Source organism: Glycine max, chromosome 6 (genome assembly GCF_000004515.6).
Source record: "Glycine max cultivar Williams 82 chromosome 6, Glycine_max_v4.0, whole genome shotgun sequence".
NCBI lineage: Eukaryota > Viridiplantae > Streptophyta > Magnoliopsida > Fabales > Fabaceae > Glycine > Glycine max.
In genome coordinates, this window is record NC_038242.2 from 6130893 (window position 1) to 6151686 (window position 20794).

Sequence of the window (20794 nt, forward strand, 5' to 3'; positions counted from 1 at the left end):
TATATAATTCTAAACAATTTAGTATTATGATTATCTTCAGTAAAACTAATTTAAAAGTTAACCGAAAGTTTTTAAGTTAGTTTATTAAATCATAAATATTCAATAAAATTAATTGTTAAAATAGTTAAAAAATATAAAATAATATAAATATATATATATATATATATATATATATATATATATATATATATTTTAAACTAAAAATATTTTAAGAATAAATGGGAGCAAGGAATATGGGGTGTGAGTAATGTCTCTCTGTAAGTGTTGATCTCCCTGTGATGGCATAATTAGTGTGTTGCGGTTTATGCAATGTGTGATGTATATCTCATGTTAAAACTGATATTGCAGTGGGTATGACATCTCTTATGTTTATCTCTGAAAAGCTAAAAATTAATATTTTAAAAAATATTAAAAATTATTTAAAAAAGTTTATTTATTGAATAATTAAAAAATTCAGCTAATAAAAAAAATAAAAATTAATTAAAATAACGTGTCGAATGTGATATATATATATATATATATATATATATATATATATATATATATATATATATATATATATATATATATATATATATATATATATATTAAATTTGCTTGTGCTAAAAGATATAGAGGAAGCGGAAGCTAAAAGCATGACAAGCTACATAATCGCCAGGATCCTGGGAATTTTTTTTGGCTTTATATACTAGTACTATATATTGTAAAACACTTCTGCTATTATTATTTAATAATATCGATTTATTTTATCTTTAGGTATCTATTAGCAAACACTAGGCTACAACATAAGGCAAGATATGAATTCAGAAAAAGAAAAAGAAAAAAAAGCTAGATATGATCTCTTGCATATATCATGTCCTGGTGTATAGCAGTTGACTAAGGTCTCCCCCTACTCATGAATAATTAACCCCGAGGCAAGAGCGCTTTTTAAAACAGAATTATAAATTAAATTAGTGCCTATATAGAAATAATTTATCGTTTTAAATTGTTTTCTCTTCTCTGCGTGTGGAATTTTCATGATTTAACTAACCAGGAATGACGAATTATGTACAGTACTTGAAGCTAAATGAATTCAAGGGCGCTGGGATGAATCATGACAAAAAGCAAGAAAAACAACGACCACCCAAATGGACCATATCCTTAATTTAGCATGTTTGTGTCTGTGTTTTTAAGAAATTTTTTTTAGCAATACTCTTTCCAATACATTCTTAAGAAATTCCCATGAATTATAACTGTAAGAGATGTACGTAGTTGAAAATCAACAAAAGATGATTCATACGACTTAATTAATTTGTTGTATGCAATGATATTAATTTGTTCCATATCCAATGATATCAATTTGAGTTTCATCATTTGAACATTAATTTTGAAAAATGTATTTGTAATTGTATATATTTATCTTTATCATTTTCTTAATTTGTAATTTTATTCATATATTTCAATTTTAATTGTACAAAGCATTACTCTTAATTTTAATTTCGTTCGTTCTCCTATATATATATGTGAACTGACTAGATGCTGCAAAGTTCCGTGCCTTGACCGTTTATATATGGTTCTTAATGATTTTTTTTTTCCGGTTTTCTTTTTTTGGTACATAGTTTTCTTAGGACCATTTGCCCCTTAAGGTAGATGTAATTAATTTGTTTGACAAATGTGAGGAAGTTACAACCAATTGGAACTCATAGTGTATATCTGGGAAAGACTTGTACGTCAAATATATGTCATAGATGACCCAGGGGGTCTTGGTAGGTATTCTACAGCAGAATACTGAAGAGCTAAGTAAATTCTCTAAGCTTCTTTTAAAAGTGACACCAGTAATTATGGACTAATGGCTATTACATTAATATTCTAGCCTCACCTTCAACTTCTCCATCAGCAGTAAATGACCAGCATTCTAAATTTTTTTAAAAAAATTATTAAAAGCATCTGTAATAAGCGATAAAGACATGCATTTTCTCCCATTATATAAAAATTAAACCACTAGTTCTATGATGGAAAATAGGATTCTGCAATGCAATACACGTATGCTGTGTAATTTTCTTGTTTGATTGGCGAAGAACACTATATTAATTGGAGTACTCTGTAAATTTCATTAAACTGGCTTTTGGCCTAATCCACATTAATTTGGTATATATAAAATACATTTTTAAAAAAAATTATTTTTAGTCCTTGTAAACTTCATGTTCAAATTATAAAATTCTTGTAACTTCATGTTCAAATTATAAAATTCTTGTAATATCAGTTTTTTTGTTGATCTTTACTGTTAATTAACTTCCATTGACGTGGCTTGCAGAAAGCCACGGTAACATGCATGCAATTAATAGGATTACATGTCAACACTTGAATGTTGCATGCATACTAACCTCAGATACCACTATTCTACAATTAATACTTAGCATCAGAAAATCTCTTTTTTTTACTATCTAGTATCCATAACTATTAGATGTTGTTCTTCTTCTTTTTTTTTTTTGCATTAAACTTTTAGTTTATCATTCTTGGCCATAGTAAATGATGTTAGGAGAAACAAAAATACGATATCACAAGGAAAAATGCAAGTAACACAAACAAAAATCAAATCACCATTTTTGCATTCCTTGTGTTCCTTGAAACATGGAGCTAGGAATTTCTTATAAGAACTAAAAAAATCATATATTTCACAAAGGATCGGACCAAAATGTTGATTAAGCATTCGTTTTTGTCTATCTTTATTAATTGACAAATCAGAATGTAAATGTTCTTTGAGACATCATGTTTGAAAGTTTGAAACAAAACTCTGGCTTCGTAGCAGCCATCAAATGTTCAACCAAATGCCTTGAGAAATTATATTATATATATTTAATTACATAAATTTCACATACACGACCGATCATTCTTAGAAGCAAGACGAGCCTATTTTCATGTCATGTGTATTATTGATTCAGGGGGAAATTAATTTTTTGTGATTGTGTTGCACAACTATGTATATACATATCTATGTGTAGATACAGAAATTACTATATGCGCAAATGAATCAATATCCATAAAGGCCTTTTCATCTTTCAGGTTGCATTGCTTTGGTTGTTTATGCTAAGTGAGCATTATTTCTTGTGCTCTTACTTCACTTCAATAAAATCTTTGCCTTATAAAAAAAAAATCCAGTGCAGGCCGGTTTTGGCTTATACGTGTGATACAAAGGCCAAACGAGAGATTTCACTAAAGAGTAGGATTATAACCAATCTTGTCTTCAAATGAGAAAGTTTTGCTTGTCTCATACGTAGTTTAAATTGTCGGAAGAGGATGGTGAATTATTTGTGTAGTCTTTTAATTGTTGATATTTTTTCAAAGGTAGGTAGTTATGATATTGGAATGATTCACGGCTTTAGCATTAAATTATCAAGCAATAACTGAGTTTCAGAGCTCATACAAATGTTCTATACAACTAGCTTCTTACTTATCATTCACTTCAAATAATTTAATTTAACTGTCTCCATCTTGTTTACCTGTTCTGAAAAGTTCAACTAATCTTTTCATTGAAGCTTCAAATTCAGAAAATAATTGGAATTCGTGGGTGACAGTAGTACGTTGGTTTTTATGTGCGGGTGACGTGGGGAGTATATTTAACTAATGACCAAATTATGATTAAATTCATGATGCCACATGATAATTTTCTTAATTACCGAGACTCTTCTAGCTAGTGGCATTAATGACATGATTTAACAATATGTGAACTGTGGAGGAAATTTTACTTTGGATAATAAATCAAAAATTAATTGGCTTTGACTGTGAATCGATATAATTAAGATAAGTGTCCTTTTAAATATGTTGTAGAGGCTTGCTGCTGGTATATATATCACCGCATGTCAGATGTCCAGTTTTTTTTTTTAATATATATATATATATAAAAAAACAAAGTGAACACGTGTAAACTAAAACAAAAGTTCAAGGGATTTTTTTTTTACTTTGTTTTCTATTTTCAGAATTTTTTTATAAGAAATAGTGCAAATAATTTTGATGATTTATTATTTTCATTTCCTATTTCCAGTATAAATTTCAAGAAAAAAATGAAAAAATGAAGAAACCCCCCCCCCCCCCCCCCTCTTAAATTGCTGATCTTGATAAGCGCTAATCGAAATTTTAATAATTAATTATTTTTTTTAATAAGTTTGTTAAAAGGTGATTTTTTAAGATTATGCAAAATTTTACAGCTAAACTCTAAACTGCTAGCTATAGCTAGTAAAGGTTGGGTTAGCTTCCATGAATGCACAGTGTTTTCTATGTATATATATCATCTGTAAAAGAAAGGAAACGTAAAGAGGACTAGACTTCGTAACGTAATTTTTAGTATATCAAGTTTTACTGTTTCTTTTATACATTCCTCTAGGTTTCATTATGTAAATCTTTCTGTCCATACAACTATGCCCTTTTGAATATATATTTTGTATCCTCTTTGGAAAAAAAATTATATGGGACGTCAATATCCTTTTTTTTTTTCTTTTCCTGCATCCTAGTTAGCTATAATTATTTCAACATCAGTTATATATGTATTTCTGATTGATGTATTAAACTAGCTTGATTATTATATTAAGTATGGAATGACTTATTGGTTGCAGTTTTTTCATATTTCTTGATTTATTTTATTCTGAAGTGCTTGACAAGTAAGATAACAGGCATATATATAACCGGTCTGTCACACATTTAGAGTTAGGGTAATTCTTTACTTCTTCGCTTCTTCCTCTTTCGTGACAAATGCACGTCAACCACTTAACCATTAGTATTGACAAAGTCGTTTCAAGAAACAAAAGCTAATTAAATTAAGATGATATCTTAATGGAATGGTACGAAATGTACTTATTATTGTGTCCATTGGTATTTGATTGAGTAGAGTAAAAATAAACACACAGCTGGATTTTGTTATGAATCAAGAATACTTACTAAACAACTCAAGTGATGGACTAATTAACGGTGATCGCTCATCCGTTTAGGCTAGGTTTGTGAATTTGTTAACACGAGTTTTGATGTATCAAAACGGAGGAGAAATAATTTATAGTTGTAGAGCAAATTTACATTTCAGTAGTTTGTATACGTAAAAATAAACACACAAATAATAATTTATATGTACGTATTCTGATGAAGATTCTGGCAAATTAAAAAGAATTCTTATTACCTAATTTTTCTATTTGATTTGGTGTTTGAACTAATGGGTAAGGGAAAAAAAAGGGTTGTTAGACTTAGACAACAATGTCATTCATCAAATATGGTAATCCAATTCATGACAGAGGTCCACAACCTCTCAAATGCTTTAATTTTGGATTTTTACTCCTATAATTAAGTCTATGTACACAGTTCAATTTAGATTAGCCGACATCTATTAGTTGTCACTTCCACTTGCCAAAGGTCCCAGATTAAACAAGCAAAATAACATATCTGAGATGTTTTTTCATTTCTGTCAATATCCTGCAATGTCCAACAGTTGACAAAGTAGCCAAAACAAATTAATGTGGATTTTTCTTTTGTTTGAAAATATTATAATTTATAACATGGTCATATTAAAGCTCATTAACGTGAATTAATCATTTAGGAAATATTGTTTTCATTTGTGAGTTTCAATATAATTAACAGAGAAGAGTATAAGGACTAAGATTAGCTAGACAAAATTTTGTTTAAAGACTAAAAATAAAATTTGCAAAGTTAAAGAATGAAAAACATATTTTACCCATAAAATTTTAAAATATATTTATATATACCTTAAGTTATACCGACATGTATAGAACAAATGAACAAAAAAGTGTAAGACAAGCTAGAGGCAATGTTAGATATGGAAATTGTTTGATAGTGTAAAACCATAATAGCTAGCTTGCATTTTCATTAGAACGTACAGAGTATATTTGAAGCTTAATTAAAGACATGTTTGTCTGTTATTTAGCTAAATCACATATATTTTTATTTTCAAAATAGTGATGTATGTATATGTTAGCTTAAGTGAAGCACAAGTAGGCTATCCCCGGTCTATTCGTTATCGTTCTTGTCTATTTATTCTAGAATCGTGAACGAATGACATAAATATGACATCTGATTCTGGCATAACCATTTTTTTTAGGATGATTAATCTATTTTGTGATGAAACATTAGCAACAACATATAATAATTAGAAGTAGCTGGGATTTCAGGAAAAAAAAAAGATAGGACATTCACTTTACAAGATATAGTTTTTTTTTTTCTTTTTATTTCTATAGGTTTTTAACCTTGATCAGATTCAGCAAAAATAAAAATTTATACACAATAATGATATAACACTATTATAGCCTTGTATTGGGAGTAAAGCTGCTAGGATCTTTTAACAATATTCTTGCAAAATATCCATCCGAATAACTGAAATCTTTTAAGTTATATATTTCACGTAAAAAAAAAAATGTCTATACTAAGATTACCAAGGTGTATCCTGAACATATATAGAGATAAAAAATGATTCACACACTTGTAATTTGAAGACTTAAAGCGTGTAATGCTAAACCTTTGACTATTTTTGAGTTCACATCATAACAGACCTACCGTTGACGAAAGTGATCAAATTAAGATAGGGCTGCAAAATATAAATTAGTACACTGACAAATCAATCTAAATCGCTAGCTAATTTGCTTTTCGCATATGACACGCATGTTAACTAAAGGTCATGACTCTTGCATACAATATACATGAAGACATGTTGAAATTCAATTTTGCTATATATCGTTTACTTGGACAAGAGGGTAGCAAATGTACTTATGCTCATTACACTCCAATACAAATCCAGCATTATATATATGTGCGTCCGATTTTATAGGTGATGGCATGGTGATTTCAGATTTATATATGACAATATTGCAGAAAGAGTACAACTAACATGAACTAGGATTTTGTATTTGAATATCAGCAAGTTAATTATTAAACAGATATTTCACATTTGTGTATATACACGTTTCCGAAACAAGGAAAAAAAAAAAAGGAGTGAGAGAAGAAGGAAAACAAGAGTTGACAACACTGAGATATATGCTGCCTTTCAGGTCTTACAGAAAACCTTACATATTTTAAATACGTTCCTGCAATTTAATAATTTTTTCATTTTTGTTTTTGTAAAAAAAAATGTAATCCTTACAAAATATGTTTGCTTTATTTTTTATTCTTAAAATATTTTAGATAATGTTTTTTATTGTTAAAAATATTTTTTTATTGTTCAAAGTATTATTTAAAGCTTTTTAAGAATAAAAAAAATAAAATAAACACATTTTATAATTAAGGATTAAAACAATTTTTTTACATGAACAAAAATAAAAAAGTATTAAATTTTAGGAACGAAAAATGTATTTAAAATTATATATATATATATATATATATATATATATATATATACACGGAATTTTTTCCTTCTGTAAATATAAAAAAGAATAAAAAAGAGTGGATCCCAGTTCGAAGTAAATATTACAAGCTTTAATAAAAGATTACATATGATATAATGTTATATGCAATGAGGAATCCAGACATTTTAGAGAGTGAGAACAATACTCATATATAAATTTATAACATTAAGAATATAACATAACTTTTTTTAAAATATAAATATAAATGACAATTAAAAAAATTAGATGATTATCTCATTTTGAACACTTAAAAAATCTCTCTTTCGATGTAACTAAGTTAGGAAAGCCAAAACTCAAAATTTTGATTTTTACTAATATTTTACTTTGCATTAAAAATTTATATGAACAAGGTCATTTACCGATTTATTATATATATATATATATATATATATATATGTATGTATGAGAAATTTAAGAAATTAGTGGAGACATTTATCTTTTATTTTATTTTTCTCCTTTTCACGGTGTTTCTTTTCTCGGTGATGATATTTAATCCTTAAATTTAAACTTAAATAAAGGAAAGGAGGGGGGAAAATAGTTCCCATGGCAATTTTTTCATCTTTAATTATTTTTATGCGTGCAAGCAATATTAATGAAAGGAAAAATTAAATTGGCTGTCCTATTTTTATGAAATTCATCGGAATTTTGGAAAAAAAAAAACGTTTGAACCATTTCTTATTTTTTACTTTCTTTGTTGTGTTTTACTTTTTGAGGCTCAAGAACACAAATATTTTGGGCCCAGGTTGAAGCAGGCCAAGTGTAATGAACCCAAACACAATTCAGGTTTTTCTTGTGCACCCAGAATTGATGGTACACCCAACACAACACACACAATTCTAATTTTATCCTTCCTTAAAACTGATATGGATACTGGACTTATAGATTGTCAACCTGTAAGCGGCAATCCATATTGGGCTTATAGAGGGGTCCATATGATTTTTTTAATTTTTTTAAAAAAATATATATTTTAAGAATTAATTTAAAATTAATTTCTCGTGCAAGGATTAAACATGTGACTTTTGTACTATTAGCACGACACTCTAACCAATTGAGCAGATAAGCCAATTATTTTATAAAATAATTAATATCGTTATATATAACACTAAAATTTTTAATGTATATTAAATGCATATGTAAATTTAGATAATAAATTTTGTTACAATTAATTTTGATCTAATAATTAATTTTTTTATATATGTAAATTCTAAATAAAAATCATAGGTTTAATAAAAATTTATATATGTAAAGAAAATACATTATTAAATCAAAATTAATTATAATAAGGTCAACAAATATATTAATAGATTTATGTTAATAATATATTTTTTTACAAATATAAATTTTTGTTAAATCTATGATTTTTATTTACAATTTATATATGTAAAAAAATTAATTATTAGATTAAAATTAATTGTCAATCTATAAGCCACAGTCCGTATTGGGCTTATGGATTTGTAATTTGCATCAGTTTTACATAAGGATAAAATTGGAATTGCGTATGTTGTGCCGGTGTACCAGCAATTTGTAGGGTGCACAAAGAAAACCTACACAATTCCCTCCTTCACTTCTGCTTCAACAATTCAAAGCCTGCTTCTGTTTCGGTTTTACCTTTCTTCGTTTCGTTGCTGCTACAACCGCTACTTGTAGAGCCTCAGCAAAGTCACAGAATTCAGAATCAGTATCGAAGAATTCAATAGTTTTCTCCAGGATTCTCTCTGTTAGGTAACCTGATTAATCCCAAACGCCTTCTTCGTGCTTTTTTTTTTTTTTAATGATTTATATATATTTATTTTTATTGTGATCGATTGTTCTCTGTAGTAAATCGATTACGGTTCTTTTTCTTTTTGGGTTTAATATAGGGTAAGTTTGACGTTTGTTTACGAATCACGTCTGTGATGTTTCACTGTGTGGAATGTCATGTAAAACGGTGTGCACACCAGGTGCTCGCCATAATTCCTACACCACAAACTTGCGTTATTCAACTATCGTTTACTAAAATTACTGTCATCTAGTTCTTAATTATTTCGAAAATATACACATAATCTGTTATTTTGTTCCTCTATTTAGTATTTGATAAACTTATAATTTTGTTATTAAACAATAGTATACTGTATACTCCAGATTTTTATATATGAATTATAAAGTAATTAATACAAAAATCAATAATTGTCTATTTGTCTGTGCTATGCCATAGGTAGGAAATACCAAAATACATTTTGATTCTTCAAAGTTCATTGATGTAGTCATCCAATTTTTTTTTTATTAACAATAAATTACTATAACAGCATGGTACTATTAATAGCATTGGAACCAAGATGGTTTCTTTGTAATTTGTGGTGTTGAGGAATTCTAGAGTCTAAGAATCAGAAAATCAGTTGTGGTTGACCATCTACATCTATCTAATTGTAGTATATTTTTGGTCTTAATAATTATGACTATTCAAGCGTCCTCAAAGCAAGTGTACATGTTATTGCTTTCTTTCTGGAAGATAATATTGTGTTCATGTATTAGCAGGAACTCTTACTTTGCCATTCAATCCACACCTCAGTCAGAAATTAACAAATTTGTGACAGATGTATGCTTTTAAATGTGTATATGGACATTCAACTTGTAATAATGAGGATATTCCTTCATGGGGCAGTATGATTTCAAGTTTTCAACTTATGATATCTGCTAAAGAAATTTGAGTACTTCAGAAGTTGCAGCACGAAGAGGTCCATGTCTTTTTGTTATTTTCTTTCCAATGTTACCTTCCCGATTGTTAATGAGACAAGACAAATTTTAGTTAGCAACGTGATAGTGTAATACCAAGTGTCATTATTGTGATTGAACAAATCCAACCTTATTCTGAATCTGAAAAATTTAAAATGACCAATTTATGAAGACAATGGAACTTGGCAATCAGACTTGTGACATACTTTAATGTATTAGTAGGTTAGATGAAATTAGTTTCCGTTAACTTCAGTATTCAATCTTGATATTAATGTCTTAGCAACGTGTACACCACGATGCCTGATTAAAAATCAATGGCATGAAAAGTAGTGGAACCTTGATAGCTCACATTCTCACAAGTTTTTTGCCTTGTATTTGTGTTACAGTTTTAATAAACTATATATATGTTTCTCTTTCAATCATCAGCATATCTTCTTTATTCTGAAGATTCTGACTTTTACTATACTGCCTGCAGTTTGAATAAAGAGACATGTCTAAGACTGAGGTAAATCCAACTATCAGCAAGTCAACTGGATTGCCTCGAAAGCGCTTCTATCGAGCACGAGCACACAGCAATCCGCTGAGTGACTCTCACTTCCCTGTGCCAATTTCACCCAGCCATGTTGACTATTCCCTCCATTACCCTCAGTTATTGCCCTCGTCTGGTCAAGCTGATACTTTCAAAAAGATCCAGTTTGCTGATGTTGGTTGTGGTTTTGGAGGGCTGCTCATAAGTCTTTCCACTCTGTTCCCAGAAACATTGATGATTGGAATGGAACTTAGAGACAAAGTGACTGAGTACGTCAAGGAACGAATTTTATCTTTAAGGGTAGCAAATCCAGGTCAATACCAAAATGTTTCTGTGGTACGAACTAACTCCATGAAGTATATTCCCAATTACTTTGAGAAAGGAACGCTCTCAAAGATGTTTTTCTTGTTTCCTGATCCTCATTTTAAAGAGAAGAATCATCGCCGTAGGGTTATCAGTCCATTCTTGCTAGATGAGTATGCTTATGTTCTCGAGGTTGGTGGAATTATATACACAATAACAGACGTAGAAGAGCTTGGGTACTGGATGAAGTCTTGTCTGGAGAATCACCGCATGTTCGAAGCTTTGACTGATAAAGAACTTGAAGCAGATGCAGTTGTGAAGCTTTTAAGTTCTGCTACTGAAGAAGGCCAAAAGGTTGCTAGAAATGGGGGACAAACTTTCCAGGCTATATTCAGACGCATTGTACCATCGGATCAAGCATCCTAGATTTCTGCTGCCTAATCTAGTGCGCTGCAAATTAAAATTAAAAAATGCTTGTTGCATGCTAAGCATTGGATTGATCTGTTTACTTTACTGGTATACGATTGGCTTCATTAGGATCACATGGCCTTTGCCATCTTTTATTTGCTATGTGCTTATTTTCATGTTTAACTGAAATTATTCGATTTTGAAAGCAAAACTATAATGGAGAGTGTTTTGTTTGTTTTTTTATATCAGCAAATAAAAAGTATATAATAAAAACGGTGTAAAAGAGATACCCATCAAATACAAGCACAAGGGGACCATGTTATAAGCAGGGAAGGAAGTTCCTACCATGACAACAACTTTCCCTACATAACTATAACCCTATGAAATAACAAAAAATAACCACTGTTTTGCATAACACCAACCCGAGATAACCTACGAAACTGAAAACAAAACCAATACTGCTCAAGAAAGCCCATGCATGTAAATAAATAAATAAATATCCAACGCACAGATCACCAATAACACCACCCCATCATACCCAACTCAACCCCCTTGCTGCAGCATAATGTGAGAATCTGATAGCTTGTGTCAAATTTTCCCAACCAAACAACTATGACTTCACGCAACAAAACAGATATCCCTGGACACGCTAGGCATTGATTAGTCGAACAATTAAAGGACTCAAGATATCCCCTCATCCAAGACCAGGCAGAGAACGCAATCTTTTGTATAAGAGTACACTTATCCACTGCCTTAAACACACTGGTTTCTAAAAAGCCAAATGTTCCATACCGCAGCTGCCCACAGAATCCACACTAATTAATGGAGAGTGTATTTCAGGATTCAACCATTTTATTTTTCACGGTGACAGTTTTGGTTAGGTCGAATGTGATATCAATACGAGTGTGAAATTTTCTGGTTAAAGCAATTAAATTTAGTTGTGCAAACTCACTAAACTGGAGGACAAAGAGATAAATCTTAAACTAAATAAATTTACTATAAAATTGGCCTGCATCTTCGACAAATTCTATGAAGTCTTTGGTTCTAATTTGGTGTAATGTCAGCCCTTTTAGGATCCAAAACACTTCTTGTGAAAAGGGCTTTGAATCGTCACCCGATACAAATTCTTGAACCAAGTTGTTAACCTCGATCAAGCTACACCCAGGGGTTTTCTTTATCCTCTTGCTTCTTATTAGTTTCCTAACATTTGATACACCTTCCCACTTGTCAAGTTTCGCATATATGTTAGCAAGCAAAACATAGTTTCCAGATTCTTCAGGCTCAAGCTTTAAAAGTTGTTCCATAGCAACAACAGCAATCTCAAGATTGTGATGAATCCTGCAAGAGCTCAACAAAGAGTTCCATGTCCTTGAATCCGGTTGCATCGGCATCTTCAATATTGTGTCCAGAGCCTGCTCAACCTGTCCCGAGCGTCCTAGAAGATCAACTAGGCAACCATAATGCTCAATCTGTGGCTCTAGATGATAATCCACCCTCATAACATCAAAATATCTCAACCCCTCATTCCACAACCCTGCATGAGCACAAGCTGACAAAACACCAACAAATGTTACTCCATTAGGAGTCACTCCTGCTTTCTGCATATCTTCAAAAACTCGAATTGCCGCATACCCTTTTCCATGATTAGCTAGTCCCCCAATCATGGTACTCCAAGAAATCACATCTTTCTCAATCATCTGATTAAACAAACCCCACGCTTCATCAATGCAACCACACTTAGCATACATTTCAACCAGTGCATTAAACACACCAGCATTCTTCAAAAACCCACTTTTCTCAGAGTACTTGTGAATCCACTTCCCAACCTCCAGAGCCCCAAGCTGCGCACAAGCCGGCAGAACAGATATGACACTAATCTCATCAGGCTCAATACCCACCACTTGCATCTCGCGAAAAATCCCCAAGGCATCAGCATAACACCCTCCTCTAGCATACCCATTAATCATAGTCGTCCAAGACACAATAGTCCTACAAGGCATTTCATCAAACACTTCCCTCGCACTCTTCATCTGCCCCAACCTCACGTGCCCCGAGATTAAACTATTCCAAGAAACCGCGTCTCGCTCAGTCATTTCCTCATACACTTGGTACGCACCACTCATATCGCCACATTTCGTGTACATGTCAATCAGCGCGTTCTCCGTTATTGCATGCGTCTTGGGTCCGAATTTGCACACGTGCGCGTGAACTTGCTGCCCTAGACGACGACAAAGAAGACCCGCACAGGACTTTATCACAAACGGGAACGTGAATTTGTCTGGCGATGCTGATTTCGTTGTCAGCATTTGATTGAACACAGTAATTGCCAGAGGATGCTTGTGATTATGGGTGTAGGTTCTGATTATTGCGTTGTAAGAGAACACGTTGGGGTTTTCTAGTTGTTGGAATATCATGGTCGCATAATCCACGTGACTCAAGTTATCGCATAGATCCAACATTTTGGTGACCAGGAAGTTGCTCTGCGACAGTGACAGCTTCACGATGTGTGCGTGAATCTTCTTCAGTTCTGCAATCTTCGGACAGTTTCTCAGGGTGGTGACGAAACGGTTTTCTAACTCTCTTACTCCCATCGATGAGTGTGAGTCGACTATTGAGTACGATTCTGAGTAAGTGTTCGAAGCATCGTTTGCTTGACCAGGGAAAGCAAGTACATGGGGCTGTGGAGAAACTAGGATTTCGGAGAGATTTGATTTTGAGCAATGATCTTATAGACATGTACGCAAAATGTGGAACCGTGGATTTCGTTTGTATGGTGTTTGATCGAATGCCCGAAAGAAATGTAGTGTCTTGGACGGGTCTCATGTGTGGGTACCTGCAAAATGGTGATGCTAAAACCCCTTTGCTATTGTTTGTTTAAATGGGTCGTTCAGATGTTAAGCCGAATGAGTTCACACCTTCCACGAGTTGCAAATTCCTGGGGTTTGTGCAAAATCTAATTTTGATTGGGTACCCGTTGTGGGCAATTCTATGATCAACATGTACTCCAAGTGTGGTATGGTTGGTGAGGCAGGACAAATGTTTAACACTTTGCCAGTGAGAAATGTTATAAGCTGGAATGCAATGATTGCTGGGTATAGCAACGAAAGAAATGGTGAAGAGGCTTTGAATCTATTTCGTGAAATGCAAGAGAAGGGAGAAGTTCCTGATCGATACACGTATTCAAGCTCATTAAAGGCGTGTAGTTGTGCTGGTGCAGTAGGAGAAGGAATGCAAATCCATGCTGCCTTAATTAAACATGGGTTTCCTTACTTGGCTCAATCAGCTGTTGCAGGTGCTCTGGTTGATATTTACGTCAAATGCAGGCGCATGGCCGAAGCTAGGAGGGTGTTCGATCGAATTGAAGTGAAGAGTATGATGTCTCGGAGCACAGTAATTCTTGGTTATGCACAGGAAGATAATTTGACAGAAGCCATGGACTTGTTTAGGGAGTTGAGAGAAAGCAGATATAGAATGGATGGGTTTGTGCTCTCGAGTCTCATGGGTGTATTTGCTGATTTTGCCCTTGTAGAGCAAGGGAAGCAAATGCATGCTTATACCATCAAAGTCCCTTATGGTTTATTGGAAATGTCAGTGGCTAATTCAGTTTTGGATATGTACATGCAATGCGGATTAACAGATGAGGCAGATGCACTCTTCAGAGAGATGCTACCAAGAAATGTGGTCTCATGGACTGTTATGATCACTGGTTATGGGAAACACGGTATAGGGAATAAGGCAGTGTGACTTACTTGGCTAGGCTGTGCTCTCAGCTTGCAGCCATTCTGGCCTCATCAAAGAAGGTAAAAAATACTTCTCCAGTTTATGTAGCCACCAGAAGATCAAACCGCAAGTAGAGCATCATGATTGCGTGGTTGATCTTCTTGGACGAGGTGGACGCTTAAAGGAAGCAAAGGATCTCATTGGGAAAATGCCCCTAAAGCCAAATGTGGGCATATGGCAAACATTGCTTAGTGTTTGTAGAATGCATGGAGATGTGAAAATGGGGAAACAAGTGGGAGAGAGATACTTTTGAGAATGGATGGTAATAATCATGCTAACCATGCCATGATGTCAAACATCTATGCTGATGCAGGGTATTGGAAAGAGAGTGAGAAAATAAGAGAAACCGTGAAGAGAAAGGGATTGAAGAAAGTGGCAGGACGTAGTTGGGTAGAGATGGACAAGGAAATCCACATTTTCTACAATGGAGATGGCATGCATCTCTCATAGGGGAAATTCATGAAGTGTTGAAAGAAATGGAGAAGAGGGTGAAGGAAGAAATGGGCTATGTTCATAGCGTAAAATTTTCATTGCATGATGTTGAAGAGGAGTCGAAGATGGAGAGTTTGAGGGTTCATAGTGAGAAATTGGCTATTGGGTTGGTTTTGGTTAGACGTGGACGAAAACTAAAAGGTCAAAGAGTGATTAGGATTTTCAAGAACTTGAGGGTTTGTGGGGATTGTCATGTATTCATAAAAGGTTTGTCAAAGGTTTTGAAGATTGTATTTGTGGTGAGAGATGCAAATAGGTTTCACAGATTTGAGAACGGTTTATGTTCGTGTGGAGATTACTGGTGAACTGAACCTGAAAATTTAACACCCTCGTTTGATGGATGCCATATGGATTTAGAGGGGGGCAACTTCAGCCCCACCCCTCCTCTTGAATTTTTTATTTATATACATATATATTTTTAAGTTAATTGGTATATAATTAATTTTGTATGTTATTATTATAATAATTATTAATGTTAATTTGTTGTTTTATTGAAATAATTAAAATGATAATTAGTGTAAAATTAATTGTTTGTTGTTATTATAATAATAATTAAGGTTATTATCAATTAATATAAAATTAATTTTAATTTTATGTGTAAAATAGTAATTTTTTAAATTATTATTTATTAAAAGTTAGACATTTAAATAACTACAAGAGAAAAAAATATTCAACGCCTTTTATAAGACACGCCTTTTATAAGATTTTCGGATCCACTGGTCGTCATACTATCTATCTACTTTTAGTTGTTTATGCTTGTAATATTTTATTATTAAAAATATTGAAAATTTCTTTAATATCATAATTGTTCAATATGCTATACATGAAATATCTTCTCTTCAATATTATATAAAAAATATTTTAATTTATGTGTGCACGCACAAGTGGGGATATAGGACAAGGGTTGATACTACAATACTCATCCTCAAACATTCTCATTTAATTTTGCAAGTAAATCCCTTACTCCCCATTAAAAAAGTATTTACCCTAGGTTGGATAAAATTGCGATCCCTGGTTACCATATTTTCTCATATTTTTTAGGCTTCGCCTACTGCAGCACACCATAATTCTTGTGCTCCCCTAAACCGTGAACAAACCGCCCGTCCAAATGCAAAGGACAGTGGGTTTTAAAAAAAAAAACTGACGTAGTTGAATAATAGTTTTGAAAAATGAACAAAATGAAAACAAAGAATGATAAAATTAAAATATATTTTCAACACCACTGAGCCACTGCTATAAATAATAAAGAAATGGATACATTCAAAGCTGTAGCCTGTGCAACTGAATCTTTAAAATGGAAGTCATTCCAAAACAAGGGTCAATCTGGTTTTCCTAAGTAGGATTCCTAAAGAAGGGATGATCGAGGGCTTGGCGAGCTGTAATGCGTTTGGTAGGATCATATGTTAATAAGCCATGTAACAATTCAGTCAAGGAGGACCTTGAAGAGTCCACATTTCGTGATACAATATCCTGCATTAAGAATAATTATAGGTCATTATAATTACAATATCAATACACACACACACACACACTGGGGTGCACTAATTGATTGAAGGTTCAAACCCAGCAATTAAGGAAGGCAGTAAGAAACACAACAAACCTTAAGATGACCAAGCTTCTTCACTGCACTAATGCTCTCCCTTGAAACAGCTCCTTCAGGCCATCTTAGTCGCGATCCTCGCTTGAAATATTTTTCTGCACCCTTGCTATGTATTGAAGAGCAAATGAATAAAAAAGAAGTTACTACATTTAGTATATTCAGTGATAACCAATCAGCTTTTGGCTTTCCCAGTCATTGACTCATAACTTGGAAGGCCTCTTGATGTACCTCAAACAAAACTGGCAGGGGAAATTTAAAGAATGTTCTATAAATTCACTACTTACTTAGACCTGCAAATCATATGCTCTGGAATAGGTCCCAAAACTCTTTCCATCATTGCCAGGTGCTCCAAGTTTTCATGAGTCTGAAACAATGCTTCACCCTGTCAAAAGTTTCCACATTTAGAACACTAAGACTAGTTGTTCCATATTCAAGCCATGCCTAATACATATTGATAGATATGGAAGACAAACCGAGCATAGTTCGATGAGAATACATCCAACACTCCACAAATCACATGGATATGACCATCCTAGACCTGAAACATTTAAGATGCAGGTGAGAATGCATTAAAGAGTACACAGTATAGTATATGCTACAGACCCAGTAGTCTCTAATGTCATCTAGTCAGACAAGGCTCAATCCAGTAAATAATAGACAAAGAGTCTCACAAATGGCACACCATTACATAAAAAAATTACTGGATTTTCTTAATACACCTCATAACATCAACATTAGAAAAGAGTCACAACGAGCAATCTCCTTAAAGAAAAGGTAGAAAATGATAAAAGTAGAAGGGAAACAAAAGGGGCACCAAAATAAAATAGTGTAAAAAATAAATAATAAAGTACACAGCATGATGAAATAAAAAAGAAAAATGCTAGGACTCAGACATGCCAATACATTGAACAGCAAAAGTCCATGATAATACAAAATTAAAAGCAAACATGTAGTCCTGAAAAGTTTGTCCAGAGAAGTGCTGAAAGCTATTGATAACATTTTTGGCAGGTTGAAATACTTCTCCTAGTCATCATCCATAATTTTTCGTTCCCAAGCACCATATATTTTCTATGTTACACACTTACACAGGGCAATAGAAAAACAAGTAAACATTCTTGGCAGCCAAAACCATACTTAGTTACCTAGAATAATCTCGGGAGCTCTGTAATGCCTTGTAGAAACAATGGAGCTATGATTCTGATTATCATATGCAGTACTACCAAAATCAATCAGCTTAATAGCACTAGACTTGGGCAAGCACCTGAATTGCATTTCATCTGAGGAAATTCTCTGTACCAATCCAATAATTACCCTTAAATATATTATAACTGAGTCTACAAACATTATTATGTTTGGATCCAAAAATAATAAATACCTTATAGCTAGGGAGCTTTACATATTCAGAGGAAACAAGAAGTATATTTTCTGGCTTTAGGTCAGTGTGGATTAGGCGTAGTTCATGCATATCTGAATATGATAAAGAACAAGAAAGAAGTTAAAGTAAGCAGACACAACCAAGATACACTGCATCCCTGGACAAAGAAAGCAGGCCAAGGAAAAAGCCATGGTTTAATTTGTAAGCAAGAGACTTAAGAATGAAACATGAGAAATAAACTGAAGGCCAAGAATAATCCACAGACATGCTACAGATTCCAAAAGCTGACGTCCAAATTCCCGAACAAGATCCACAGGGAATGGGCAGTATTTATTTCTCTTTAGAAAATCAAATAAGCTTGGTCCAAGCTTCTCAAAGACCTGATAACACCATTAAAATGCATTGAAAGGAATGTTTCTGCTTAGTTATCAAATCCATGAATAAAACCCACATGGACATATATAAAAACAATCCACTATAGCTGAACTTAACAACTCATTCATTAGCAACGTGGATGAGGATCAATCACCTACCCTTCCTAAAGAGCAAGAAGCAGAACAGAGAACAAAGACATGCACATACTCATGGAGAAAAAACTAAACCATGATTTATTCAAAAATCAAAGCATCTTGTTCATTTTCATAACAAGACACAAAATTAACCCCTACCACACTACCCACCTCAAAAAAAGTAATAAAGCATCTCCAACTCAGTACCAACTCTCAAAAAAAAAACCTCCTTGAATATGGTAAATCAAGTAAATTATATAATTGAAAGAAATGCTATAAGCACAATATACTTACAATGCATATGTGATTTCGGTAATCAAACCAATTTCTGATCTGCACGCATCTGCAAATTATAAGCATGATGAAATACATATTAGCCATCCCTTGTTACAATAAGCAATAAAAACAAATTTTAATATTCATTTTACTCCATAAGTTCCATACCGCGAGCTTCCTCTATCATTCTTCGCTAGTTGTTGAAGCACATCAATCTCGAGCATTGCTGCATCCCGATATTTCCGTATGCTTCTAACTACCTTGATAGCCACATATTCTCTGGTTTGACGGTCCCAACATTCCAAAACCCGACCAAATGTGCCTACAGCACTAGCAATATGCTGAATGACACAAGCACAGTGACAAAAAAATTAAAATCTTGTATTCAGAGGACACTTGACCGCTAACCTTCACCCATCTTGCCGAGGATTTTATCTGTTAAAAAAATCAGAAAATATCAAAACAGCTGCTTAAACAAGCAAAAGAAAAAAAAAAAAAGACAACCAACAACACTTGCATGAGTGATGACAGAACAGAATAGATTAAAATCTGCCGCAAGACAGCATGCACCAAAAATGATGCTCGAATTTAAATTGTTAGATTTACCAAATCCATCGAAATTGCAAAAAAAAAAACGCAATTGCAAAAAAATTACATCTAGGAGTGAGATTTTCGCCAAGATTGAAGACATAATGGCCCTCTCGATCGTCGTCCCTTTTCGGAGGCGAAACATGCTTTCTTTCGAAACCTTCATCACCGGGCACCGGCAGAGCCCGTTGTGCCTACAATAAACGATGAAAAAGCTATGAAAAGAAGAAACCCTAATTTAATATGAATTAGGGAATTGAAGGAAGCTTACCTCAGACGCGGAGGGAGGAGCTACGTCCCACGCGAGACGAGGGCGTTTCCGTGTTCGTTCCCTTTCGATGTGAATTTTTTCGACAGATACCATCGACGAATCAGTAACCGCGCATATCTGCGAGCAAATAAGGTTAAATCTTTGAAAGGGGAAGAGAATGCAGTGTCAGAAAAACGGAGGAAACTACAATTGCGAAACCAAAAGGCGTTAGGGTTCAGGTTTTTTTTTATGCCCTCTGCTTAAAAAAATTACGTTGGTTTGTGCGGCGATCTGCGCGTGCCAAGGTGAAACGACAGCGTTCGGTGCTGTACTGTTTTATTGTACTTCAAAAAAAATTAGAATTCAACTGGGCCTTGGCCCAAAACAGGAGAAAATCTTGCATGGGCATTGTTAAACGCACACTTTGTTTTTTGCTAAATATATCTCCTGCGTTATTATTCGATATTTTGAAGAAAAATACCCTTCTCAGAGGTACATTTTCATTGATTTTGAAACAAAATGAAAACATATTTTTATTTTTGTAGGGATCTGTGTTCCCAATACAAAATGGAAACGCATTTCCATTTTGTATTAGTTCA

At 33.2% G+C, this 20794-nt stretch overlaps 3 protein-coding genes and 1 pseudogene across 5 annotated transcripts; 2 read left to right on the plus strand and 2 right to left on the minus strand.

The window, feature by feature from the left end:
- Window positions 1–8881: 8881 nt before the first annotated feature.
- LOC100805471 (tRNA (guanine-N(7)-)-methyltransferase) lies at window positions 8882–11539 on the plus strand. 2 transcript variants are annotated; one of them, XM_006581352.4, is made up of 3 exons: window positions 8882–9095; window positions 9888–10087; window positions 10561–11539. In XM_006581352.4, the coding sequence occupies exon 3, from the start codon at window positions 10576–10578 to the stop codon at window positions 11341–11343; it is 768 nt and encodes a 255-aa protein (XP_006581415.1). In that variant the 5' UTR covers window positions 8882–9095; window positions 9888–10087; window positions 10561–10575; the 3' UTR covers window positions 11344–11539. The 2 variants fall into 2 exon arrangements, with proteins under 2 accessions (XP_006581415.1, XP_003527817.1); XM_003527769.5 differs by lacking the exon at window positions 9888–10087 and having other exon boundaries at window positions 8930–9095.
- An 87-nt stretch (window positions 11540–11626) lies between these two features.
- LOC100806006 (pentatricopeptide repeat-containing protein At2g20540) lies at window positions 11627–13918 on the minus strand. The gene has a single exon (XM_003527770.4). It carries the CDS (start codon window positions 13914–13916, stop codon window positions 12309–12311), a length of 1608 nt encoding a protein of 535 aa, XP_003527818.1. The 5' UTR covers window positions 13917–13918; the 3' UTR covers window positions 11627–12308.
- On the plus strand, window positions 13918–15977 carry LOC100806532 (putative pentatricopeptide repeat-containing protein At3g15130; annotated as a pseudogene).
- Window positions 15978–16807: 830 nt separating this feature from the next.
- LOC100782453 (serine/threonine-protein kinase AFC3) lies at window positions 16808–20459 on the minus strand. 2 transcript variants are annotated; one of them, XM_003526421.5, is made up of 12 exons: window positions 20217–20459; window positions 20013–20139; window positions 19766–19792; window positions 19526–19679; window positions 19376–19424; window positions 18838–18952; window positions 18573–18664; window positions 18340–18487; window positions 17671–17735; window positions 17482–17579; window positions 17198–17303; window positions 16808–17067 (listed from the first exon to the last, which is right to left on the minus strand). In XM_003526421.5, the coding sequence occupies exons 1-12, from the start codon at window positions 20307–20309 to the stop codon at window positions 16930–16932; spliced, it is 1212 nt and encodes a 403-aa protein (XP_003526469.1). In that variant the 5' UTR covers window positions 20310–20459; the 3' UTR covers window positions 16808–16929. The 2 variants fall into 2 exon arrangements, with proteins under 2 accessions (XP_003526469.1, XP_040872269.1); XM_041016335.1 differs by lacking the exons at window positions 18838–18952; window positions 20013–20139; window positions 20217–20459 and having other exon boundaries at window positions 19526–19792.
- Window positions 20460–20794: the final 335 nt, after the last annotated feature.